The sequence below is a fragment of the Somniosus microcephalus genome, chromosome 7 (genome assembly GCF_052327205.1).
Source record: "Somniosus microcephalus isolate GS21.2 chromosome 7, FLI_Smic_1.0, whole genome shotgun sequence".
NCBI classification, from domain to species: Eukaryota; Metazoa; Chordata; class Chondrichthyes; order Squaliformes; family Somniosidae; genus Somniosus; species Somniosus microcephalus.
This window is the reverse complement of record NC_140993.1, coordinates 27,774,058-27,796,806: the sequence shown is the minus strand read 5'-3', so window position 1 is coordinate 27,796,806 and position 22,749 is coordinate 27,774,058. Positions and strand designations below refer to the sequence as shown.

Here is a 22,749-nt window from a genome sequence, read left to right as displayed (position 1 = left end):
AACATCTGTGGTAGGTAAAATTTTGGAGTCCATTATTAAGGAGACAGTAACAGGACATTTGGATAATCATAATTTAATAGGACAAAGTCAGCATGGTTTTATGAAGGGGAAGTCATGTTTGACAAATTTGCTGGAGTTCTTTGAGGAAGTAACATATAGGGTGGATAAAGGGGAACCAGTGGATGTAGTGTATTTAGACTTCCAAAAGGCATTTGACAAGGTGCCACACAAAAGATTATTGCTTAAGATAAAAAATCATGGGATTGGGGGTAATATTCTGGCATGGATAGAGGATTGGCTATCTAACAGAAGGCAGAGAGTTGGGATAAATGGTTCATTCTCAGACTGGCAATCAGTAACTAGCGGTGTTCCGCAGGGGTCAGTGCTGGGTCCCCAACTCTTTACAATCTATATTAACGATTTGGAGGAGGGGACCGAGTCTAACATATCAAAGTTTGCAGATGATACTAAGATGGGAGGGAAAGTAGTGAGTGAGGGGGACATAAAAAACCTGCAAGGGGACATAGACAGGCTAAGTAAGTGGGCAGAGATTTGGCAGATGGAATACAATACTGGAAAGTGTGAGGTTATGCACTTTGGCAGGAAAAATCATAGAGCAAGTTATTATCTTAATGGCAAGAAACTGGAAAGTACTGAAGTACAAAGGGATCTGGGGGTCCTGGTGCACGAAACTCAAAAGGTTAGTATGCAGGTGCAGCAAGTGATTAAGAAGGCCAATGGAATGTTGGCTTTCATTGCTAGGGGGATAGAATATAAAAATAGGGAGGTATTGCTTCAGTTGTACAAGGTATTGGTGAGACCGCACCTGGAATACTGCATACAGTTTTGGTGTCCATACTTAAGAAAAGACATACTTGCTCTCGAGTCAGTACAAAGAAGGTTCACTCGGTTAATCCCGGGGATGAGGGGATGGACATATGAGGAGAGGTTGAGTAGATTGGGACTCTACTCATTGGAGTTCAGAAGAATGAGAGGCGATCTTATTGAAACATATAAGATTGTGAAGGGGTTGGATCGGGTGGATGCGGGGAGGATGTTCCCGATGATGGGTGAAACTAGAACTAGGGGGCATAGTCTTAGAATAAGGGGCTGCTCTTTCAAAACTGAGATGAGGAGGAACTACTTCACTCAGAGGGTGGTAGGTCCACGGAATATGCTGCCCCAAAAAGCTGTAGAAGCTACATCATTACATAAATTTAAAACAGAAATAGACAGTTTCCTAGAAGTAAAGGGAATTAAGGGTTACGGGGAGCGGGCAGGAATTTGGACATGAGTCTAGGTTCGGATCGGACATGGTCCTGTGGGTAGCGGAGTGGGCCCAGGGGCCGTGTAGCCTGATCCTGCTCCTATTTCGTGTGTCTAATTCTGTTAGATTCAGGAGATGGTTCTGTGATAGTAGATTTGAGGTTAGGATCAGATCAGCCATGATCTTATTGAATGGCGGAGCAGGCTCGAGGGGCCGATTGGCCTACTCCTGCTCCTATTTCTTATGTTCTTATGTAACTTCAATGGTAACTTTTAAAAGGGAATTGGATAAATATTTGTAAAGGAAAAATTAGCAGGGCTATGGGGAAAGAGCAGGAGGGTGGGACTAATTGGAGAGCTCTTTCAAAGAGCCGGCACAGGCACGATGGGCTGAATGGCCTCCTCCTGTGATGTATGATTCTATGAAAATACTTTCAGGCAGGTTAAACATTTCTTGGGAGAGAAGTTTAAATGGGCGAGTACTTTGCCAGTGTGCAGTTGATGGGAAATTGACGCCAGCTTTAACAAAACCAAAAAAAGAAAATCTGGATTTTGTGTTTTTTTTAAAAAAAGAGACAGAAGATGACATCTGCTCGCCGAAGTGTTGGTGTTTGTTTTAGATAAATTTCTGAAATAGCTCTTGCGAAACGCCGCGACGGTGACGATCTGGTCCGGGTCACGCCTCTGCCGAGCAGGGGGTTTGGTCTGAGGTGACTGGATATAAAAAGAGGGAAGAGACGGGGGCGGAGAGCGCCTGGCGATACAGGGAGCAGAGGGAAATTAGGACAGTTCAAACCAGGGGAGGCTTTACAGGCAGGCAACAATGCGCGAAATAGTCCACTTGCAGGTCGGGCAATGTGGAAACCAAATCGGAAGCAAGGTGAAATCAATTCTCGGTGTACGACTTGCAGGGTCTGGAACACTTGGGTCCTGAACTTGCTCTGTGCAGCTGCGGTGAAAGGCTTGTTGCATTTCTGTTTTAAAAAAAAATCTAATTATTAAAGTTCTGTTGGACTTTTCAGATCAATGCTGCCTCCGGTGATCGATTTGAAAGAGTACGCGCAGTAAAAAAAAATGAAATGTATCTCGAAGCAGTTTCTCTTGGTCATTTGTTTGGTATCAATCTGTTTCAAACAAGTTTGTCCGATTTCTCCCTCTGATTCCCGGGGTCAGGGAGTGGCTCTGACTAAATCTGAACACCTCACAAGGGGCCATTCCACAGCTGTCTTCACTCCGTGCTATATATATATATATATACACGCCACAGAATTCAATTTTGAAAAGCAACGTTGAGTCCCTCTCTGATTTATATTCACCAGTCAAAACTTTAGCAAAGAACCGACGGCGGCGGCGGGAGATCCATAAAATCAGGAAGGGAGTGATCTCCAATCCAGACCGGCTTCCACTTACATTTAATTTCTCTTTTTTAAATCTTATTTTTTCCAGTTTTGGGAGGTGATCAGTGATGAGCACGGGATCGACCCTCAGGGAAATTACAATGGAGACTCCCACTTGCAATTGGAGAGAATCAATGTCTATTACAACGAAGCGATGTGTGAGTTTCAGTTTAAAAAATATATTAATCCGTATGAAACGTGGATTCCTGAGACCACGGAGGAGGGAATCTAAATTCTTGATACAATAGCTGGGATAAGTGATATTTTCAAGGATTCTTTGTGTTCTTTCATATGCAACTTTTTTAATGTAGTAACTAACTTTTTTATATACATTGTAACTTTTTAAAATCAATCAATCTTTCAGCACAGAAATATGTTCCCAGAGCGATCTTGTTGGACTTGGAGCCGGGGACGATGGACAGTGTTAGATCCGGTAATTTAGGACAACTTTTTCGACCCGATAACTTCATTTTCGGTAAGTGTTCTGTCGCTTGTATCTATCTGTCCCCTTCTCGGCCTATCACAGTATGTGCAGATTACACAGGCGCTGCCATTTTTTGTAGTCTATTTCAGTCCCCGCCCCCGCCCAAATCAATTTCCAGCCCCCGCCCAAATCAATTTCCAGCCCCCGCCCAAATCAATTTCAGGCCGATTTTTCTTGTCGGCTGAGTCAGCGCTCACTCAGCACTGCACTGGGAGTGTCAGCCTAGATTTTTGTGCTCCAGTCTCTGGAGTGGGACTTGAACCCACAACCTTCTGACTCAGAGGCGAGTGTGCTACTCAGAGCCACTGGCTGTAAAGCAAGGCAGGCAGAGTGTTATTAAAGTCGCATGATCGGAGCTCGCAGATGCATGAATCACATCTGAGAGACCTGGAAAACTAACATGCCCTCAAATAAATAAATAGAGTTGTTTTTGTGTTAATGGGGCTGCATTGGCTTTAGTGGGTGTTTGGCAGAGAGTATTAATTCTTGGTACAGCCTTTACTGTAAATCTGCCCCATTACTACCTTAGTAAAGGGTGTAAATTGGACAGGCCTTTAAAGAAGCTGGCACAGACATGACTGGTTGAATGGCCTCCATCTGTAAGATTCTATGATGGCAGAAAGTCTAGCTTTTCAATATTACATGGAATGTACAGCACAGAAACGGGCACTTCGGCACAACTGGTCTATGCCGGTGTTTATGCTCCACCTGAGCCTCCTCCCACCCCACCCCACTTCAACTAACCCTATCACCATAACCCTCTATCTTTCTCCCTCATGTGCTTATCTAGCTTCCCCTTGAATGCGTCTATGCTATTCACCACAACCAACCCTTGTGGTGCCGAGTTCCACATTCTCTCCACTCTCTGGGTAAAGAAGTTTCTCCTGAATTCCCTATTGGATTTATTAGTGACTACCTTATTTATGGCCCCTAGTTTTTGTTCCCTCGACAACTGGGAACAGCTTCTCTATGTCCACCCAATCAAACAATATGTATACAAATACAAATCAACTTTATTGCCATTGTTAGTGCACAAGTGCAGTACAACGAAATGTAGGCTTGCGGCTCCCGAGAGTGTACATTTAGATTAAGACCTTTAAACATTCAACATACATTTGGCTTGTAATACATTAACATAAACATAACCATAATAAAGTGCATTGGCAGATATGCAGGCTTTAGAGTTCATTTGTGGAGTTCAGTAGGATGACAGCCCTGGGAAAGAAGCTGTTCCTAAATCTGGTCGTTCGGGTGCGAATGCATCTGTAGCGTCTCCCAGATGGCAGGAGGGCGAACAGACTGTGGCTGGGGTGGGTAGGGTCTTTGATGATGGTCCGTGACCTCCGTAAACAGCGTTTCTGGTATATGTGCTCTATTGGTCGGTAACAAATAATTAAAGGAGCACACTGGCACATATTTCAGTCCAATTTCATGGTGTAAAGGGTTGTCTCATTCTGGAGCACTCTTGTACTCTTTCTCGACATCAGCTCAAAGGCTGTCAGAAGGGCCTGGGAAATGGCTGCCTTTTGCGACGAAGGCCCTTTAATTTCTGACCTGCTTTTACATCAAATTGACCTATTAATTCAATTAATTATGCTTCCTTTTTGAACTGAGTTTGACTGTAGAGCAGCTTCTTGGTCGGGTATATGTGCTGCCTGGTGTGCCATTGAGCCAGAGAGAACAGGAAGCTTCCAAGTTTGTTTCCCTGTTTATATTGCATTCGTTTCTGAGGGTGCTCCAATTGGTCTCATCCTGAGATGAGGAGAGGAAAACGACTGTGGCTCCCCTCTGATTACTAGCCAGTGACTCCTGCTGGAACGCATGTGTGAAACAGTGAGAATGGAATTAGGTTTGGCTCTCGTATGCCTTATGGTTGAATAGCTTGCTGACTAACGAGGGGTCAAAGTGCTGCAATGCTGCTATTTCCTTTGGAACCATTGCCATCTGCAGGGGAAAGAAGTGAGCAACTTTGGAGGAAGTATGCATTAGATAAGATTAGTCTGGTGAATTGAATCTTGACATGGTTCCTTCCATGCATTATATCTGAATGTGGCTTGGGACAGGTAAGCTGCAGAATGCTGTGAATTTTTCCCCTGGCTGGAGAGTCTAGAACCAGGGGTCACAGGATAAGGGGTCGGCCATTTAAGACTGAGATGCGGAGAAATTTCTTCACTCGGAGGGTTCTGAATCTTTGGAATTCTCTACCCTAGAGGGTTGTGAATGCTGAGTCGTTGAGTATATTCAAGACTGAGATCGATAGATTTTTGTACTCTAGGGGAATCGAGGGATATAGAGATCAGGCAGGAAAGTGGAGTTGAGGTAGAAGATCAGCCATGATCTTATTGAATGGCCGAGCAGGCTCAAGGAGCCGAATGGCCGACTGCTGCTATTTCTTTTGTTCTAGTTACAAAGATCCAAGTTGTTTTTAATACTTGATTCACCAACCAAGCAATCTGAAATAGAATCCAGCTTTGAATGATGGTCTGGGTTAACTGCCACGTCTAGGCTTGCTCGGAAGCTGAGCATTTTGCATCCCGCCGATATCTTTTTGGTGTTAATCTTTCATTAGTGTAGCCTAATTGAGCGCCATGTCTGGGGACACGAGACAGTCAGGTACCTTAAGTGGGAAAGTAGGAATGTTTTAAAGGAAAGTGTGCAGCAAATTTAAATTCGATTCGGAATAAAAGTGAATTAAATTTCACAGTTTGCCATGTGACCAATTTATAACCTTTAAACCCAAAGACCAAGAGCTGGAAAGTGGGATTGGGCTAGTTAGCTCTGGCTGGCAAAGGCACAGTGGGCCGAATGGCCTCCTTCTTTGCCATAAATTTCTGATTTCAATTTTTTTTTAAAGTTCAGCTTTCTAAGTACAATGTTGATGGGCTGCAAAGTGAAGACATGAAGCGAATCTAGCACAAAATGTAGAAGATGGAAATTCCCTAAAAGTCTATGCTGGGTGTGTTGCACAAGAGTTCGATGGGACTATTTTGCTTTTATACTGAGCAGCTGAGCTTCCTCTGCAGAAAATGGAGGCCCAGTTTTGTTTTGAACAACGATGCTATCCTGTTGGCTGATTCGGAGAGAAACTGTTTAGCTATCAAGCTTCTAACAGCCAATGATGTTATGGCCACGATGTGTTGACATTGCACACGGTGGCTATAGGCCGGGGGGGGGCCCACAGGGAGTAACTCCGAACCAATTTACAGTATCCTTGGTACTTGGGACTGATGTTCAGGAGGTGGAGTTTCAGATCCCTTCTGTCTTCAAATATAGGCATCTGTATAAGAGGATAAAATTACATGATCGCAAAGGAATGATGCTGTTAAGACGAGGTTTTTTTCCCCTGCTTACACGCAAGAACTTTGAGCCTTTGACCTTTATCTGTGGAGCTTGAATTTTGAGAATGTAATTTTTAAAATTGAGACTTCAAGGCAGCAGCTGTTACAGATTTGCTTGACTTTTTAATGGGATCGCAAGGGATGGGGGGGGGGTTGTTTATAATGTAAGTGTAACGTCTCAAAATGTATCCTACTGAAACCAGATGGCTACTAAAATGGCGGGAGTGTTTCAGAGTGTATAACAACACATATTTTACAAAATGTGTTTATAATGGTGCCAGAGGGTTTAAGTAAACACACTCTTTTTGGTTGCACTTCTCTTCAGTTGACCAATAAAATGAGATGATGCAGCTGGAATGACCTCAACACATTTTTGTTCTTCAGCAGCAGACCACTCTTTTGAAAAGCCTGACTGACATGCTGCAGTGTGGCTGAGGCAAGCAGTTTGAGAGAGTGTTCAGCTTATTCAGCAGTGTGGCTGCACCATCATTCAGCACACTCTGCGATTTATTGTCTGGCGTTCAAATCATTTGGCTTGAGCTGAAGCGGCAAATGGCAGCAAAACAAAACAAAAAATCAGCTGCCGGTTTTCCTTTTAGTGCAGCAGTTCCACAGTATCGGACTGCGAAACTGATTGGTGTTGTTGTAAAATGATGTTCTACCTAAAATATACATAGATACATAGATACATAGAAGATAGGAGCAGGAGTAGGCCATTCGGCCCTTCGTGCCTGCTCCGCCATTCGATGAGATCATGGCTGATCCTTTAATTCAGTATCCCGTCCCCGCCTTCTCTCCGTAACCCTTAACCCCTTTTGCCCGTAGAAATATATCTAATTCCCTCTTAAATATATTTAATGAGCTGGCGTACACTGCCCTCTGTGGCAATGAGTTCCACAGGTTCACCACTCTCTGAGTGAAGAAATTCCCCCTCATCTCTGTCCTAAATGGTTTAGCCCTTATCCTTAAATTATGTCCTCTAGTTCTGTTCTCACCCGCCAAGGGAAACATTCCTTCTGCATCCAGTCTGTCTAGACCTGTCAGAATTTTATACACTTCTATGAGGTCCCCTCTCAATCTTCTAAACTCCAGTGTGTACATCCCTAAACTACATAGTCTCTCCTCATAGGTCATTCCTGCCATTCCTGGTATCAGCCTGGTGAATCGCCGCTGCACCCCCTCCATGGCAAGAACATCCTTCCTCAGATGAGGCGACCAAAACTGTACACAGTACTCGAGGTGTGGTCTCACCAGTGCCCTGTACAGCTGCAGCAAGGTATCCCTGTTCCTGTATTCTAACCCTTTTGCTATGAAGGCCAGCATACCGTTTGCCTTCTTGACCGCCTGTTGCACCTGCATGCTCGCCTTCAGTGACTGGTGTACAAGAACACCCAGGTCTCTCTGTACTTCCCCCTCTCCCAATCTATTGCCATTTAAATAATAATTTGCCCTCCCGTTCCTGCACCCAAGGTGGATAACTTCGCACTTGTCCACATTATAGTGCATCTGCCATTTATCCGCCCAATCGCCCAGTCTGTCCAAATCGCTCTGGAGCTTCCTGGTCTCTTCCTCTGAGCCCACCCCCCCTCCTAGTTTAGTGTCGTCTGCAAATTTGGAAATGCTGCATCCGACTCCCTGATCCAGGTCATTAATGTAAATTGTGAACAGCTGGGGGCCCAGGACAGATCCCTGTGGTACCCCACTTGTTACTGCCTGCCATTCAGAAAATGAGCCGTTTATTCCAACTCTCTGTTTTCTATCTGACAGCCAGTTCCCTATCCACGCCAAAACTTTCCCCTTTATCCCATGAGCCTCAATTTTCCATGCTAATCTTTTATGTGGGACCTTATCGAAGGCCTTTTGGAAGTCCAGGTACACCACATCTACTGGCTCTCCCCCATCTATTCTACCAGTTACTCCCTCAAAAAATTCCAATAGATTAGTCAAGCACGATTTACCCTTTGTAAATCCATGTTGACTCTGTCCTATCCTGTCCCCATTTGCTAAGTGCTCCGCTATTTCATCCTTAATGATGGACTCCAGCATTTTGCCCACAACTGATGTAAGGCTTACAGGTCTGTAATTACCTGCTTTTTCCCTACCCCCCTTTTTGAATAGTGGGGTAACGTTAGCTACCCTCCAATCCATCGGCACTGTTCCCGAGTCTAATGAATTCTGAAAAATCATCCTTAGTGCATCCGCTATCTCTAGGGCCACCTCCTTCAGTACCCTAGGATGCATGTTATCAGGCCCTGGGGATTTGTCCACCTTCAATCCCTTTAGCTTCCTTAACACCATATCCTTAGAGATATTGATTTGCGTCAGTTCCTCCTTTGCCAATGTCCCTATTTTTCCCGATATCCCAGGGAGGTTTTTTGTGTCTTCCTTCGTAAAGACTGACCCAAAGTATGCATTTAGTTGATCTGCCATTTCCTTATTTCCCATTATATATTCCCCCGTATCTGACTGCAATGGACCAACTTTGGTTTTCACCAGTCTTTTCCTTTTGATATATTTATAAAAGCTTTTGGAGTTAGTTTTTATATTTTCCGCCAGCTTGTTTTCGTAAGCTATTTTGCCCCTCTTGATCATGCCCTTTGCCCTCCTTTGCTCTATCTTAAACTGTTATAAGTTATAAACTGTATAACCCATGATTACCCCACATGGTGACTTCCTGATCTCATTCTGGTTTCTGGAAGGATAATGCAGATTAGAAAGAAAAGACTTGCATTTATATAGCGCCTTTCACGACCACCGGATGTCCCAAAGTCCTTTACAGCCAACGAATCAAGTCTGGCAGTTTTGACTACCCGCTGCAGGGCTTTCCGGTCATAGTAGCTACAGCTGCCATGCCATACTGTGATAGTTTGTCAGGATGCTCTCTATAGTGCAGCGGTAAAAGTTAGAGAGGATCAGGGGTGACAGGTTACATCCCTTCAGCCTCCTTAGGAAATATAGGCGCTGCTGGGCCTTCTTCTCCAAAGAGGAGGTATTGAGGGACCAGGAGAGGTCTTCTGTGATGTGGACTCCGAGGAACTTAAAGCTGTCCACCCTTTCCACCACAGCCCCATTGATGTGGATGGGGGTGTGACTTCCGCCTTTGGACTTCCTGAAGTCCACAATGATTTCTTTGGTTTTCTTGATGTTAAGGGCCAGGTTGTTATTGGCGCACCACTTCACGAGATGCTGGACCTCCTCCCTGTAGGCTGACTCATCATTGTTGGTGATCTGGCCTACTACCGTGGTGTCATCCGCAAACTTGATGATGGTGTTGGAACCATGAACAGCCACACAGTCGTGGGTGAAGAGGGAGTAGAGGAGGGGGCTCAGCACACATCCTTGTGGGGGCCCCCGTGTTCAGGGTCAGCGGGGGGGGAGGTGTGGTTACCTAATTTGACAGACTGGGGTCTGTTTGTTAGGAAGTCCAGGGTCCAGTTGCAGAGGGAAGTGTTCAGGCCAAGAGTTTGGTGGCCAGCTTGTTGGGGACGATAGTGTTGAATGCTGAGCTGTAGTCTATGAACAGCATTCTGATGTAGGTCTCCTTACCATCTAGGTGGTTCAGTGCCGAGTGTAGAGCAGTTGTGATTGCATCCTCCGTTGATCTGTTTGCACGATAGGCAAACTGGTGTTGGTCAAGAGAGGCGGGAACACTGGCTTTGATGTGGGCTAAGACCAGTCTCTCTCAACACTTCATTATGATGGGTGTGAGTGCGACAGGTCGATAGTCGTTCAGGCACGTCACAGCCGTTTGTTTTGACACGGGAATAATGGTAGCGGTCTTGAAGCATGTAGGGACTACTGCCTGGGCCAATGACAGATTGAAGATGGCGGTGAAGATATCAGCCAGCTGATCACATTCCTTGAGTACCCGTCCAGGGATGCTATCCGGTCCAGCAGCCTTTCGTGTGTTCACTCCGCGTAGAACACCCCTTACATCGGAGGTCGACAGTGAGCACCTGGTCTTCCGGGGGTGGCAAGGCTTTGGTAGCCGGCTCCCTGTTGTCCCTGTCGAAGCGAGCGTAGAAGTTGTTAAGCTCCTCCGGAAGGGAGGCATCGCTAACCGGGGGGGCTGGTGTTTTTGCCCTTGTAGTCAGTGATGGACTGGATGCCTTGCCACATGCGCCAGGGGTCCGAGTTGTTGTGGAAGTGATCCTCTATCCGCAGTGTCTGTTTCCTTTTGGCAGTCCTGATACCCTTTTTTAGGTTGGTCCTAGCTGCACTGTAAGCCGCTGCGTCGCGTGCTTTCAACAGTGAGCGGACCTCTCCGTTCATCCAGTGTTTCTGGTTGGGGTATGTCCTGATATTTTTATGGGTCGTGACGACCTCGACGCAGCTGTTGATGTAGAATAGCACTGTGGATGCGTATTCCTCGATGTCATTATGGGCAAACATGCCCCAATCAGTGCGTTTGAAGCTCCGATACTGCCCCCTCTGGCCATACTTTCACTGTTCTCACTGATGTTCTCCCTCTTGATGAGCGGTTTGTATGCCGGGGCTAGAAACAGGGAGAGGTGGTCAGACTTCCCAAGGTGGGGGCAGGGAATGGCCTTATAAACGTCTACAATGCTCGTGTAGACTTGATCCAGTGTGACTTGATCCAGCATTACCGGCACCCGGCTACCGACCATAGAGCACATATACCAGAAACGCTGTCTACGGAGGTCACGGTCCATCATCAAAGACCCTACCCACCCCAGCCACAGTCTGTTCGCCCTCCTGCCATCTGGGAGACGCTACAGATGCATTCGCACCCGAACGACCTGATTTAGGAACAGCTTCTTTCCCAGGGCTGTCATCCTACTGAACTCCACAAATAAACTCTAAAGCCTGCACATCTGCCAATGCACTTTATTATGGTTATGTTTATGTTAATGTATTACAAGCCAAATGTATGTTGAATGTTTAAATGTCTTAATCCAAATGTACACTCTCGGGAGCCGCAAGCCTACATTTCGTTGTACTGCACGTGTGCACTAACAATGACAATAAAAGTTGATTTGATTTGATTTTAAGTACTTTTTGAAGTGTAGTCACTGTTGTAATGTAGGAAATACGGCAGCCAATTTGCACACAGCAAGCTCCCACAAACAGCAATGTGATAATGACCAGATAATCTTGTTTTTGTGATGTTGATTGAGGGATAAATATTGGCCAGGACACTGGGGATAACTCCCCTGCTCTTCTTCGAAATAGTGCCATGGGATCTTTTACCTCCACCGGAGAGGGCAGACAGGGCCTCGGTTTAACATCTCATCCGAAAGACGGCACCTCCGACAGTGCAGCTCTCCCTCAGTACTGCACTGGGAGTGTCGGCCTAGATTTATGAGCTCCAGTCTCTGGGGTGGGACTTGAACCCACAACCTGCTGACTCAGGTGAGGGTGCTCCCCACTGAGCCATGGCTGACATTAAAGATATAGGTACAAAAACCTAGTGATTATAATACTAGACTAGCAGCTCAAAGGGCGTGAGTTCAAATTCCACTGTGGCAAATTGGCAAATTAAATTCAATAATTTGTGGGCTGGCACCAGACAAATAGACCTTGAAAGCTGCTGGATTGTTGTAAAAACACAACTGGTTCACTAATGACCTTTGGGAAGGGAACCTGCTACCCTTACCTGGTCTGACCCACGTGACCCCAGTCCCAAATTATGTGGTTGTCTCTTGGTGTCCATTGGCCAACTAGGGATAGGCAATAAATGATGCCTTGCAAGTACTGTCCCAAAAACAAATTTTAAAAAATGAAGTTCTCAGAAATTGGGAAAATCTGAGAACCTAATGATCCATAATCCACCTCCACCTCCAAGTCACACACCATCCTGACTTGGAAGTATATCGCCGATCCTTCGTCGTTGGGTCAAAATCCTGGAACTCCCTCCCTAACAGCACTGTGGGAGTACCTTCACCACACGGACTGCAGCGGTTCAAGAAGGCAGCTCACCACCACCTTCTCGAGGGCAACTAGGGATGGGCAATAAATGTTGGCCTTGCCAGCGACGCCCACATCCCAGGAATGAATATACATTTTTTTTTTTTTAAATCCTGCTATTTTCTAGAGACTGATTGAAAAGGCTTATCCTCTCAATTGGGAAATAGTCTGTGAAGTGATGGGGTGGTTAACAGAAAAATAAAGAGACCTTCTAAAATCGACCAGTTCTACTCAATTAGTTGTTCGGTGTCAATTGAAGCTGTCATCCAGTGTTCACATTTTTAAAACAAAGTAAACCATTCACAACTTCATTTATATAAAAGAACTGTGGTGTGTGACAAATTCTGGGAAGTAAAAATAGGTAGCTTAACAGATCTACAAGCTGTAGAGCACTTAATGTTCTGCCACTCAAAGGGTTGTTCCAATTCCTGTCTAGACTGGATGAGTTCTGTTAATGTCCATCTGAGCTGTTGGATGGACCTTCTGTTAATGTCCATCTGAGCTGTTGGATGGACCAATGTTAGGCAAGTGTTGTACTCCATTTCAATGGGGGATGGTGGGGTGGGGGAGGAACAGTGGAAAATGGACATATCTATTCCTAGTCTATAGAGAATACGTCCTATGGGCCAGATGCACGGTGATATTTATTGTGGGAACATAAGAACATGAGAAATAAGAGCAGGAGTAGGGTATACGACCCCTCGAGCCTGCTCCGCCATTCAATAAGATCATGGCTGATCATCTACCTCAACTCCACTTTCCTGCCCGATCTCCACATCCCTAGAGTCCAAAAATCTATCTATCTCAGCCTTGAATATACTCAAAGACTCAGCATTCACAGCCCTCTGGGGCAGGGAATGGGGAAGGTTTCACTGGCCAGTATTGAGAAAATGTTACTTTCCACCTTTGACAAAATTCAAAGTGATGACCGCTTTGGCCAGTGACACCAGTACATCTGGCCAATTCTTCATCCTCCACCGCCTACAGTTCTTCTTGGCCTTTTGCATTTCGTGACTACTTGTGCCGAATTGCTCAACACTCAAAAGCCCCCAACGTTAAGAGTATATAATTACTCAGTTTTCCAGCAGTCAGAGCTCCGAAAGAGGTGAGGAGTGTATGAGAAGATACAGTAGGGCGGCCAACTTTACCCCCGCAAGTGCTGGCAGCATCAGTCACACAAGTGAATCTTTGTGAGTGGACTAAACATGGGATTCCATTGTTGCTTTTTTGTTTGTGTTGTTTATGCCATGTTAAAATACACATGAAAACCCAAGTTTTAAAAGGTTAACTTCAACAGTTAGCCAAGGATGGGCAGTTGAGCTGTTTTGCTGTTGTAAAGTTGTGGTGACCGCAGAGAGTGATGCATCAAGAACTGTTGGAATTTCTACACAGAAAATCCATGATGATTTAGCGAAACAAACACATTTGCGATTTATTATTGAGTAGTCCGCACTCTTGTAGCGTAAATAGTACTATTAATTAGCTCAAGCTAGTAATTCTTTCTCTATCTCTGACTATTAGGACAAACGGGTGCAGGGAACAACTGGGCCAAAGGACACTACACAGAAGGTGCTGAACTGGTAGATTCGGTAATGGATGTGCTGAGAAAGGAATGTGAGAACTGTGACTGCCTCCAAGGGTTTCAACTCACTCATTCGCTGGGAGGTGGCACAGGCTCTGGCATGGGGACACTGCTGATCAGCAAAATCCGCGAAGAATATCCCGACCGAATCATGAACACGTTCAGTGTTATGCCATCTCCCAAAGTATCCGACACCGTGGTTGAGCCTTATAATGCCACCTTGTCTGTCCACCAGTTGGTTGAGAACACGGATGAAACGTACTGCATCGACAACGAGGCGCTGTACGACATTTGTTTCCGTACTTTAAAACTGACCACTCCAACGTACGGGGATTTGAACCACCTTGTGTCTGCGACAATGAGCGGAGTGACGACTTCTCTGCGTTTCCCTGGCCAGCTGAATGCAGATCTAAGGAAGCTGGCTGTAAACATGGTGCCCTTCCCTCGCTTGCACTTCTTCATGCCTGGCTTTGCCCCTCTTACAGCCCGGGGCAGTCAACAGTACCGCACCCTTTCGGTCTCCGAGCTCACTCAGCAGATGTTCGATGCCAAAAACATGATGGCTGCCTGCGACCCTCGTCACGGGCGTTACCTGACCGTTGCGACCGTGTTCCGGGGTCTCATGTCGATGAAGGAAATAGATGAGCAGATGCTGGCGATCCAGAACAAGAACAGCAGCTACTTTGTGGAATGGATCCCCAACAACGTCAAGGTGGCAGTGTGCGATATCCCACCCCGCGGGCTCAAAATGGCCTCTACTTTTATAGGGAACAGCACGGCCATTCAGGAGCTCTTCAAACGGATTTCAGAACAGTTCTCGGCCATGTTCCGCAGAAAGGCTTTCCTGCACTGGTTCACCGGGGAAGGAATGGACGAAATGGAATTTTCCGAAGCCGAGAGCAATATGAATGATCTGGTATCGGAGTACCAGCAGTATCAAGATGCTCCAGCCGATGAAGGCGAGGATTTTGAAGAGGACGAGGAAGAACCGGATGAGACTCAATGAAGCAATTGATCTACAATTCTACATTTCAACATTTTGCCATTGTTAACATTTATAAAAGATTTCTGGGTTATAAGATATAATGTTCTAAGTTAAAACTACTTTTGTCTTATCACCCAATGCCTGTTTGATGTGCCTTTTGATATAATTAACAACTATAAGAAAATGAAAAATTCAGAATAAATATTGGAAATAACTTGATCATCAAATAAGATGGCAACTGGTTTTTGTATTACAGATTGAACTTATTAAAATGCTACAACGTTCATGTTGCAAGATTAATTATTTCTTGGTCTCAGAATGTTGCTGTCTTTTACCAGCTCCCTCACATCACACAACTGTCTCGGTGAAGAACTGGGTAACCTGCTAGCAAAGCTGCGTTACTAGCTGGTAAGGCGGTGTCCGAATTACTTCAAAGGCTGAACGAAAAGCAACATAACTACAGATGCTGGCAATCTGAAACAAGAACACTTGGCAGGCCAGGCAGCATCTGTAGCGCGAACAGACAAGATGGCTCGGGACTCCGGCACAACCACGATGGGCCGAATGGCCTCCCTTCTATGCTGTATCATTTTATGATTCTTCCTCAGAACTGGAAATATTACAGATGAACAGCATTTAAGAAGGAACAGAAGGGAAGGGGGGTGGGGCACGGCAAGATTTTAAAAACAGTTCTGACGAAGGGTCATCGACCTGAAACGTTAACTCTGTTTCTCTCTGCACAGATGCTGCCTGACCTGAGTATTTCCAGCATTTTCTGTTTTTATTTCAGATTTCCAGCATCTGCAGTACTTTGCCTTTGTATTACTGTTTAATTCACTGCCACTTCTAAGAATGCCCACCTTGAAGTTCTGCTCTTCTCTCAGGCAGGATTTCTGTTTGTCTCTTACCTTGTTCATTTTCATTGCTTTCTGTCTCCCTTCTCGTGTTTGATCAGGTATTGACCAGAACTCGCTTTCACAGCCACATATCTTTCCTCAGCAACTGTCTCCGGCTCCGACTTACTCCACATGGATTCCAACTGAAATTCCACCCTTCGTGTTTTGGATCCAGCCAGGACTAGAGATATCTCCAAGATATTCAGCATTCCTCGAACCACTGCTCTCGACGTATCCTGAGATCCACGCTGAATGCCATGCGCCGCCACATGAACACTCAACCGCTCTCTTCAGCAGCACCGATGCACTCTAGCTCAAAGCTGTCCTGGTCTCCAGTTCCAGTTCATCCTTCGCCTCATCCGGCGCTTTAACAAAACTTTTTTTCTTCTTTTCAGGTGTCAAGGATCGCAAGCTTCAACAGCTCTTGGACACGAACACCCCTCTGGAACCACCTTTCCCCATCGCTTTCCTCTGACCCCATCCCTTCTTCCAATCTCTCCCTCTGCTGTGTTTTCACTATCCCCTCTGACCTTCCCCACTCTGACCCTGAACGATCCGTCCTCAACAAAGGCCTGCGCTTCATCCCCAATGAATTTCGAGCTCGGCACGATGCTGAGCTCTCTTTCTGCCGCCTTCGTTTCTTTGGCCAGGAGTCCCCCCCCCCCCCCCCCCGCACAGCTGACCCTTTCTCCTGTTTTCAGAATTCTCGTTCTACCTGGACCCTCTCCCTCTGGCCTCTTAACCTCTCGATCATTTCATTGCAAACTGCCAGCGTGACATCGGTCGTCTCAATTTCTCTGCTCCCCCAGTTCTGACAAAGGGTCATCGACCTGAAACGTTAACTGTTTCTCGCTCCACAGATGCTGCCTGACGTGCTGAGTATTTCCAGCATTTTCTGTTGTTTTTAAAAACAGCTTCTATTTTTCTGGGCGTGAGGTTGTTTTTTTCCCGTCTTGTCTGTTTTCTCCACAGATACTGGCTGACGTGCCGAGTGTTACCAACATTCTTTGTTTTTTTTGTTTCAAAGGATAGCATCTCGACGACTTTGGCACCTCCCTAAATGTTAAGATCTAAAATTTGAAGGTTTTAAGGAACGTTGTGTAGAAACCTGAGGTCCAGTAGCCTGTCCCACAATAAGTATAATGGGCACTTAATCCACAATGTGCATTTTATCTTTCATTTTCCCATTTTTTTTGAACGCTAGAAGTTTACAGCACAGAGAGGCCATTAGACCCATCATATCTGTGCTAAAGCCAAACTAATCTCACTGCCCTGTGCTCTCTTCACAGTCCTGTATCTTTCTCTGCTTCAAATATTGATTAAATTTTCCCTTTTTATAATAAGCAATGGTCTCGACCTAAATCAATCCCTGTGGCATAGCATTCCATGATCCAACAATCCTTTGTGAAATAAATTTCTCCTAACCTCTTTCCTCCCTCTGTGATAAAATTAAATTGATGATTATTGACTCATCATCAACTCCTCAAACAGAGGAAATAGTCTTTCCCAATTTGCTCATAATTTTATAAATCTCAATTCACTTTCCTCTTAGCCTTCCCTCCTCCAGTGGAAATAGTCCATGTTTCTCAAGTCTTTCCTTAAGTTTCCAATCCCTGGTAAGTTTACACTGAACATGCTGTATGGCTTTAATGCCCTTTCTATAAAGGATGTCAAAAAGTCACACAATACTCCAGCTGTGACCTTACCAATGGTTTGTATATAATCATTGCTTCTTTAGTCTTGTACTCTATGTCCCATTTATAAAATCCAAAATGTTATTGGCCTTTTTATTGTATTATCTATTCGCTGTCGCACTTTCCAGGATGATTTGAACTGAACGTATCTTCCCATTGCTTTTTTTTCTCCCAAAATGTATGACTTCACACTTATCCATATGAGATTGCATCAGCCACCTATCTTTCCATTCTGCTATCCTGTGTCCTCCTTCCTGTTTGCAAAACCTGCTAAAGTGGGCCCAGCAGAGTCCCGGGTTACACCCCTTCCAACTCTTCCCTCGTCCAAGCAACACCCATTCACCCTCTTTGGTTCCTATACGCCAACCAACTCTCTATCTATGCTGCTGTATTTCCCCTTGTACCACATGCCTGAATTTTTCCAGCCAACCTCTTACGAGACACCTTACCGAATGCCTTGTGAAAATCCATGCACACTTCCTCAATAGCATTGCCGTTATTTACCCAAAGCGGTCACTTCTTCAGGAAAAAACTCATTAAATTTGTCAAATGTGACGACTTAAATCTGTGCTGACTGGTCTTAATCTATACATTTCTAACTGCTTACTAATTTATGTCAAATTATGTATTCTAATAAGAGTTTCCCCACAAATGATGTTTGACTAACCAGCCTACAGTTATTCGGTTGTCACATTGTGTTGTGGAAGTGGAGAGTAACCAATGTGCATATTTGAGGAAGATTGAAAAATTGCAGTCAGGACTCTGCTATCTCCTCTCTGATTTCTTTTAACAGACTGATGGTGCATACCACCAGTGGTGTATATCCACCTTGAGTTCTACTAAGTTTCCTTCCTACAATTAGCCAGTACCTTGCCCCAATCCCTTGTGCCTTAACTTTACACGCTAATCTCTTATGCGGGACTTTATCGAAAGTCCAAAGACACCACATCCACTGGTTCTCCCTTATCTATTCTACCAGTTACATCCTCAAAAAATTCCAGTAGATTAGTCAAGCACGATTTACCTTTTGTAAATCCATGTTGACTTGTCTGATCCTGTCGCTGTTTTCCAAGTGCTTTGCTATTACATCTTTTATAATGGACTCTAGCATTTTCCCCACTACCGATGTCAGGCTTACTGGTCTATAATTCCGTGTTTTCTCTCTACCACCTTTTTTGAATAGTGGGGTAACATTAGCTACCCTCCAATCCATTGGAACTGTTCGAGTCTATTGAATTTTGGAAGATGACCAGCAAAGCATCTACTATTTCTAGGGCCACTTCCTTAAGTATCCTAGGATGTAGATTATCAGGCCCTGGGGATTTATCGGCCTTCAATCCCATCAATTTCCCTAACACCATTTCCCTACAAATACTGATTTCTTTCAGTTCCTCCCTCTCATTAGACCCTATGTTCCCCGACATCTCTGGGAGGTTATTTGTGTCCTCCTTTGTGAAGACAGAACCAAAGTATGTATTTATTCCTTTGTTCCTTAACCTGTCCCATTACCACCGCCTCTCACCTTGAATATCTCTTAATCTGTCCTGCTTTCTATCCTATCATTGACCTTCCCTTTTCCCAGCCCCTAAACCTGCTTTCCATTTCCTGCTTTTTCCCCCCAGTTCTGACAAAAGGTCATCAACCTGAAACGTTAACTCTGTTTCTCTCTCTGTGGATGCTGCCCTGGCCGCCTGAGTTTTTCCAGCATTTTCTGTTATTTCCAAAATTATAAAGTTCTTTAGATAATGAAGCAGATGTGATCTTGAAGGAGTATTCTATTAAAATATCTTACCCCATTGCCACTTACTACCAACATTACATCCACGTTAGAATGGCTGTGAAATAAATGAGGGGGAGAAGGAAAATCTTTATTTCCCACAATACGCAGTAGATTGATGTTACTTGCATAGTATGTAGGAGGGTTAGGAGAGAAACAAACTAATAGATTGTGAAACATTGTGTGGGAGAGGTGGAAATGCATCTGTTTGACTCAGCTTAGTGATGTTGCCACTGATCCAATTACAGGTTAATTACCTCCAGAACAGTAGCTTTTATATACGAATTGGGAGCAGGAGTAGGCCACTCGGCCCCTCGAGCCTGATCTGCCATTCAATAAGATCATGGCTGATCTGATTACTCCACATTCCCACCTACCCCCAATAACCTTTCACCCCCTTGCTTACCAAGAATCTATCTACCTCTGCCATAAAAATATTCAAAGACTCTGCTTCCACCGCCCTCTGAGGAGTGTTCCAAAGACTCACAACCCTCTGAGGAAAAAATTTCTCCTCATCCGTCTTAACTGGGCGACCCCTTATTTTTAAACAGTGATTGCTAGTTCTCGATTCTCCCACAAGAGGAAACATCCTCTCCACATCCACCCTGGCCAGACCCCTCAGGATCTTGCATGTTTCAATCAATCTTCTAACCTCCAGCGGATACAAGCCAAGCCTAGCCTGTCCAACCTTTCCTCATAAGACAACCCGCCCATTCCAGGTATTAGTCTAGTAAACCTTCTCTGAACTGCTACCAACGCATTTTCATCCTTAAATAAGGAGACCAATCCTGTACACAGTACTCCAGATGTGGTCTCACCAATGCCCTGTATAACTGAAGCATAACCTCCCTACTTTTGTATTCAATTCCCCTCACAAACTATAACATTCTATTAGCTTTCCTAATTACTTGCTGTACCTGCATACTAACCTTTTGTGATTCATGCACTAGGACACCGATATCTCTGCAGCTCAGAGCTCTGCAATCTCTCCCCATTTAGAAATCAGGCAGGGGGACTGTGATATACTTGAACAAATTAGTATTGAGGGAGGAGGTACTAGCGGTTTTAGTGGGCTTAAAAATGGATAAATCCCCAGGCCCAGATGAGATGTAGCCCAGGCTACTGTGAGGCAAGGGAGGAGATTGCAGGGGCTCTGAAATAAATTTTCAGAACCTCTCTGGCCACAGGGGAGGTGCCAGAGGACTGGAGGACAGCCAACATAGTACCATTATTCAAGAAGGGTAGTAGGGATAAACCAGGGAATTATAAGCCAGTGAGCCTAACATCAGTGGTAGGGAAATTATTGGAAAAAATTCTGAGGGACAGAATTAGTCTCCACTTGGAGAGGCAAGGATTAATCAAGGATAGTCAGCACAGCTTTGTCAGGGGGAGATCATGTCTAACCAATTTGATTAAATTTTTCAAGGGGGTGACTAGGTGTGTGGATGAGGGTAGTGCAGTTTATGTAGTCTACATGGACTTCAGTAAGGCTTTTGACAAAGTCCCACATGGGAGACTGGTCAAGAAGGTAAGAGCCCATGGGATCCAGGGCAATTTGGCACACTGGATCCAAAATTGGCTTAGTGGCAGGAGGCAGAGGGTGATGGTCAAAGGTTGTTTTTGTGACTGGAAGCCTATGTCCAGTGGTGTACCGCAGGGATCGGTGCTGGGTCCTTTGCTGTTTGTAGTGTACATTAATGATTTAGATATGAATGTAGGAGGTATGATCAGTAAGTTCGCAGATGACACAAAAAAAAGTGGTAAATAGCGAGGAGGGAAGCCTCAGGCTACAGGACGATATAGACAGGTTGGTCAGAACATTGGCTAATGGAATTTAACCCTGAAAAGTGAGGTGATGCATTTTGGGAGGACTAACAAGGCAAGGGAATACACAATGAATGGTAGGACCCTAGGAAGGACAGAGGATCAGAGACCTTGGTGGGCATGTACATAGATCCCTGAAGGCAGCAGGACAGGTAGATAAGGTGGTTAAAAAGGCATATGGGATACTTGCCTTCATTAACCAAGGCATAGAATATAAGAGCAGGGATGTTATGATGGAGCTGTACAAAACACTAGTTAGGCCACAGCTGGAATACTGTGTGCAGTTCTAGTCACCACACTATAGGAAGGATGTGATTGCATTGGAGAGGGTGCAGAGGAGATTCACCAGGATGTTACCTGGGCTGGAGCGCTTCAGCTATGAAGAGAGACTTAGAGCAGAGAAGGCTGAGGGGGAACCTGATTGAGGTGTACAAAATTATGAGGGGCATAGATAGGGTAGCTAGAAAGGAACTTTTCCCCTTAGTAGAGGGGTCAATAACCAGGGGGCATAATTAAGGTAAGGGGCAGAAGGTTTAGAGGGGATTTGAGGAAAAACCTTTTCACCCAGAGGGTGGTTGGAATCTGGAACTCTGCTTGAAAGGGTGGTAGAGGCAGGAACCCTCAACGTTCAAGAAGCATTTAGATGAGCACTTGAAACACCATAGCATACAAGGCTACGGACTAAGTGCTGGAAAATGGGATTAGAATAGACAGGACTTAATGGCCGGCGCGGACACGATGGGCTGAAGGGCGTCTTTCTGTGCTGTAAAACTCTGACTCTATAATATGCTGCTTCTTTATTCTTCCTGCCAAAATGGACAATTTCACATTTTCCCACATTATACTCCATTTGCCAGATCTTTGCCCCACTCACTTACCCTATCTATATCCCTTTGTAGCCTCCTGGTGTCCTCTTCACAATTTACTTTCCTACCTATCTTTGTGTCATCAGCAAATTTAGCAACCGTACCTTCAGTCCCTTCATCCAAGTCATTTATATAAATTGTAAAAAGTTGAGGCCCCAGCACTGATCCTTGTGGCACACCACTCGTTACATCTTGCCAACCAGAAAATGACCCATTTATGCCTACTCTGTTTCCTGTTTAGGATGGAGTAGAATGGTGGCAGCAGCCGGGTAACAGATCAACCACCCCTTTCTTTAGCTGCACAAGCTGGAGGGGACGAGTAAAAGGTGTGGGAGAGTGCGCAACATATGCTAATTGGAAAAAAAACAAGGAAACCTCATTTAAACACTGGATTAAGGCTGGAAAACTGCTGAAATTAGCAAGAAACTTTGGAACAGCCATTCTTGTGTAAAACATCAATAAATTAACTACTTTGTAGCAGAACGGGCACCTGGTATCAGCAAACTGTTCCATTAAGATTCACTTCAGGAAAGTTAGAGCTGTTTGAAGAATTCATTTATTGCTGTGATGCCCTTTGCAGTTTCAGTTCTAAATTATGTAACTGGCTTGATGTACCATGTATATTATTAATGTGGATATTAATAGTGGAAGTCACAGCCTTTCCTGACAAATTATGCCCATGTATCAGCTTACGACCAATAACACAAAAATG

General features: G+C 44.8%; 1 protein-coding gene across 3 annotated transcripts; it reads left to right on the top strand.

Moving 5' to 3' along the window:
• The first annotated feature begins 2,004 nt into the window (after positions 1–2,004).
• tubb5 (tubulin, beta 5) lies at positions 2,005–15,264 on the top strand. 3 transcript variants are annotated; one of them, XM_085992338.1, is made up of 5 exons: positions 2,005–2,146; positions 2,713–2,821; positions 3,028–3,138; positions 7,615–7,761; positions 13,935–15,264. In XM_085992338.1, exons 1-5 carry the CDS (start codon positions 2,090–2,092, stop codon positions 14,999–15,001), a joined length of 1,491 nt encoding a protein of 496 aa, XP_085848464.1. In that variant the 5' UTR covers positions 2,005–2,089; the 3' UTR covers positions 15,002–15,264. The 3 variants fall into 3 exon arrangements, with proteins under 3 accessions (XP_085848464.1, XP_085848465.1, XP_085848466.1); XM_085992340.1 differs by lacking the exon at positions 2,005–2,146 and adding an exon at positions 2,168–2,321; XM_085992339.1 differs by lacking the exon at positions 7,615–7,761 and having other exon boundaries at positions 2,006–2,146.
• The last annotated feature ends 7,485 nt before the right edge of the window (positions 15,265–22,749 follow it).

What these genes read in the sequence shown, in the direction of transcription:
- tubb5 (XM_085992338.1), top strand. Translation starts at nt 2,090, where the DNA reads ATGCGCGAAATAGTCCACTTGCAGGTCGGGCAATGTGGAAACCAAATC. An exon ending in ACCCGATAACTTCATTTTCG is followed by an intron (nt 3,139 to 7,614) that starts GTAAGTGTTCTG and finishes CTCTCCTCATAG; the next exon opens with GTCATTCCTGCCATTCCTGG. An exon ending in CCCTGTACAGCTGCAGCAAG is followed by an intron (nt 7,762 to 13,934) that starts GTATCCCTGTTC and finishes TCTGACTATTAG; the next exon opens with GACAAACGGGTGCAGGGAAC.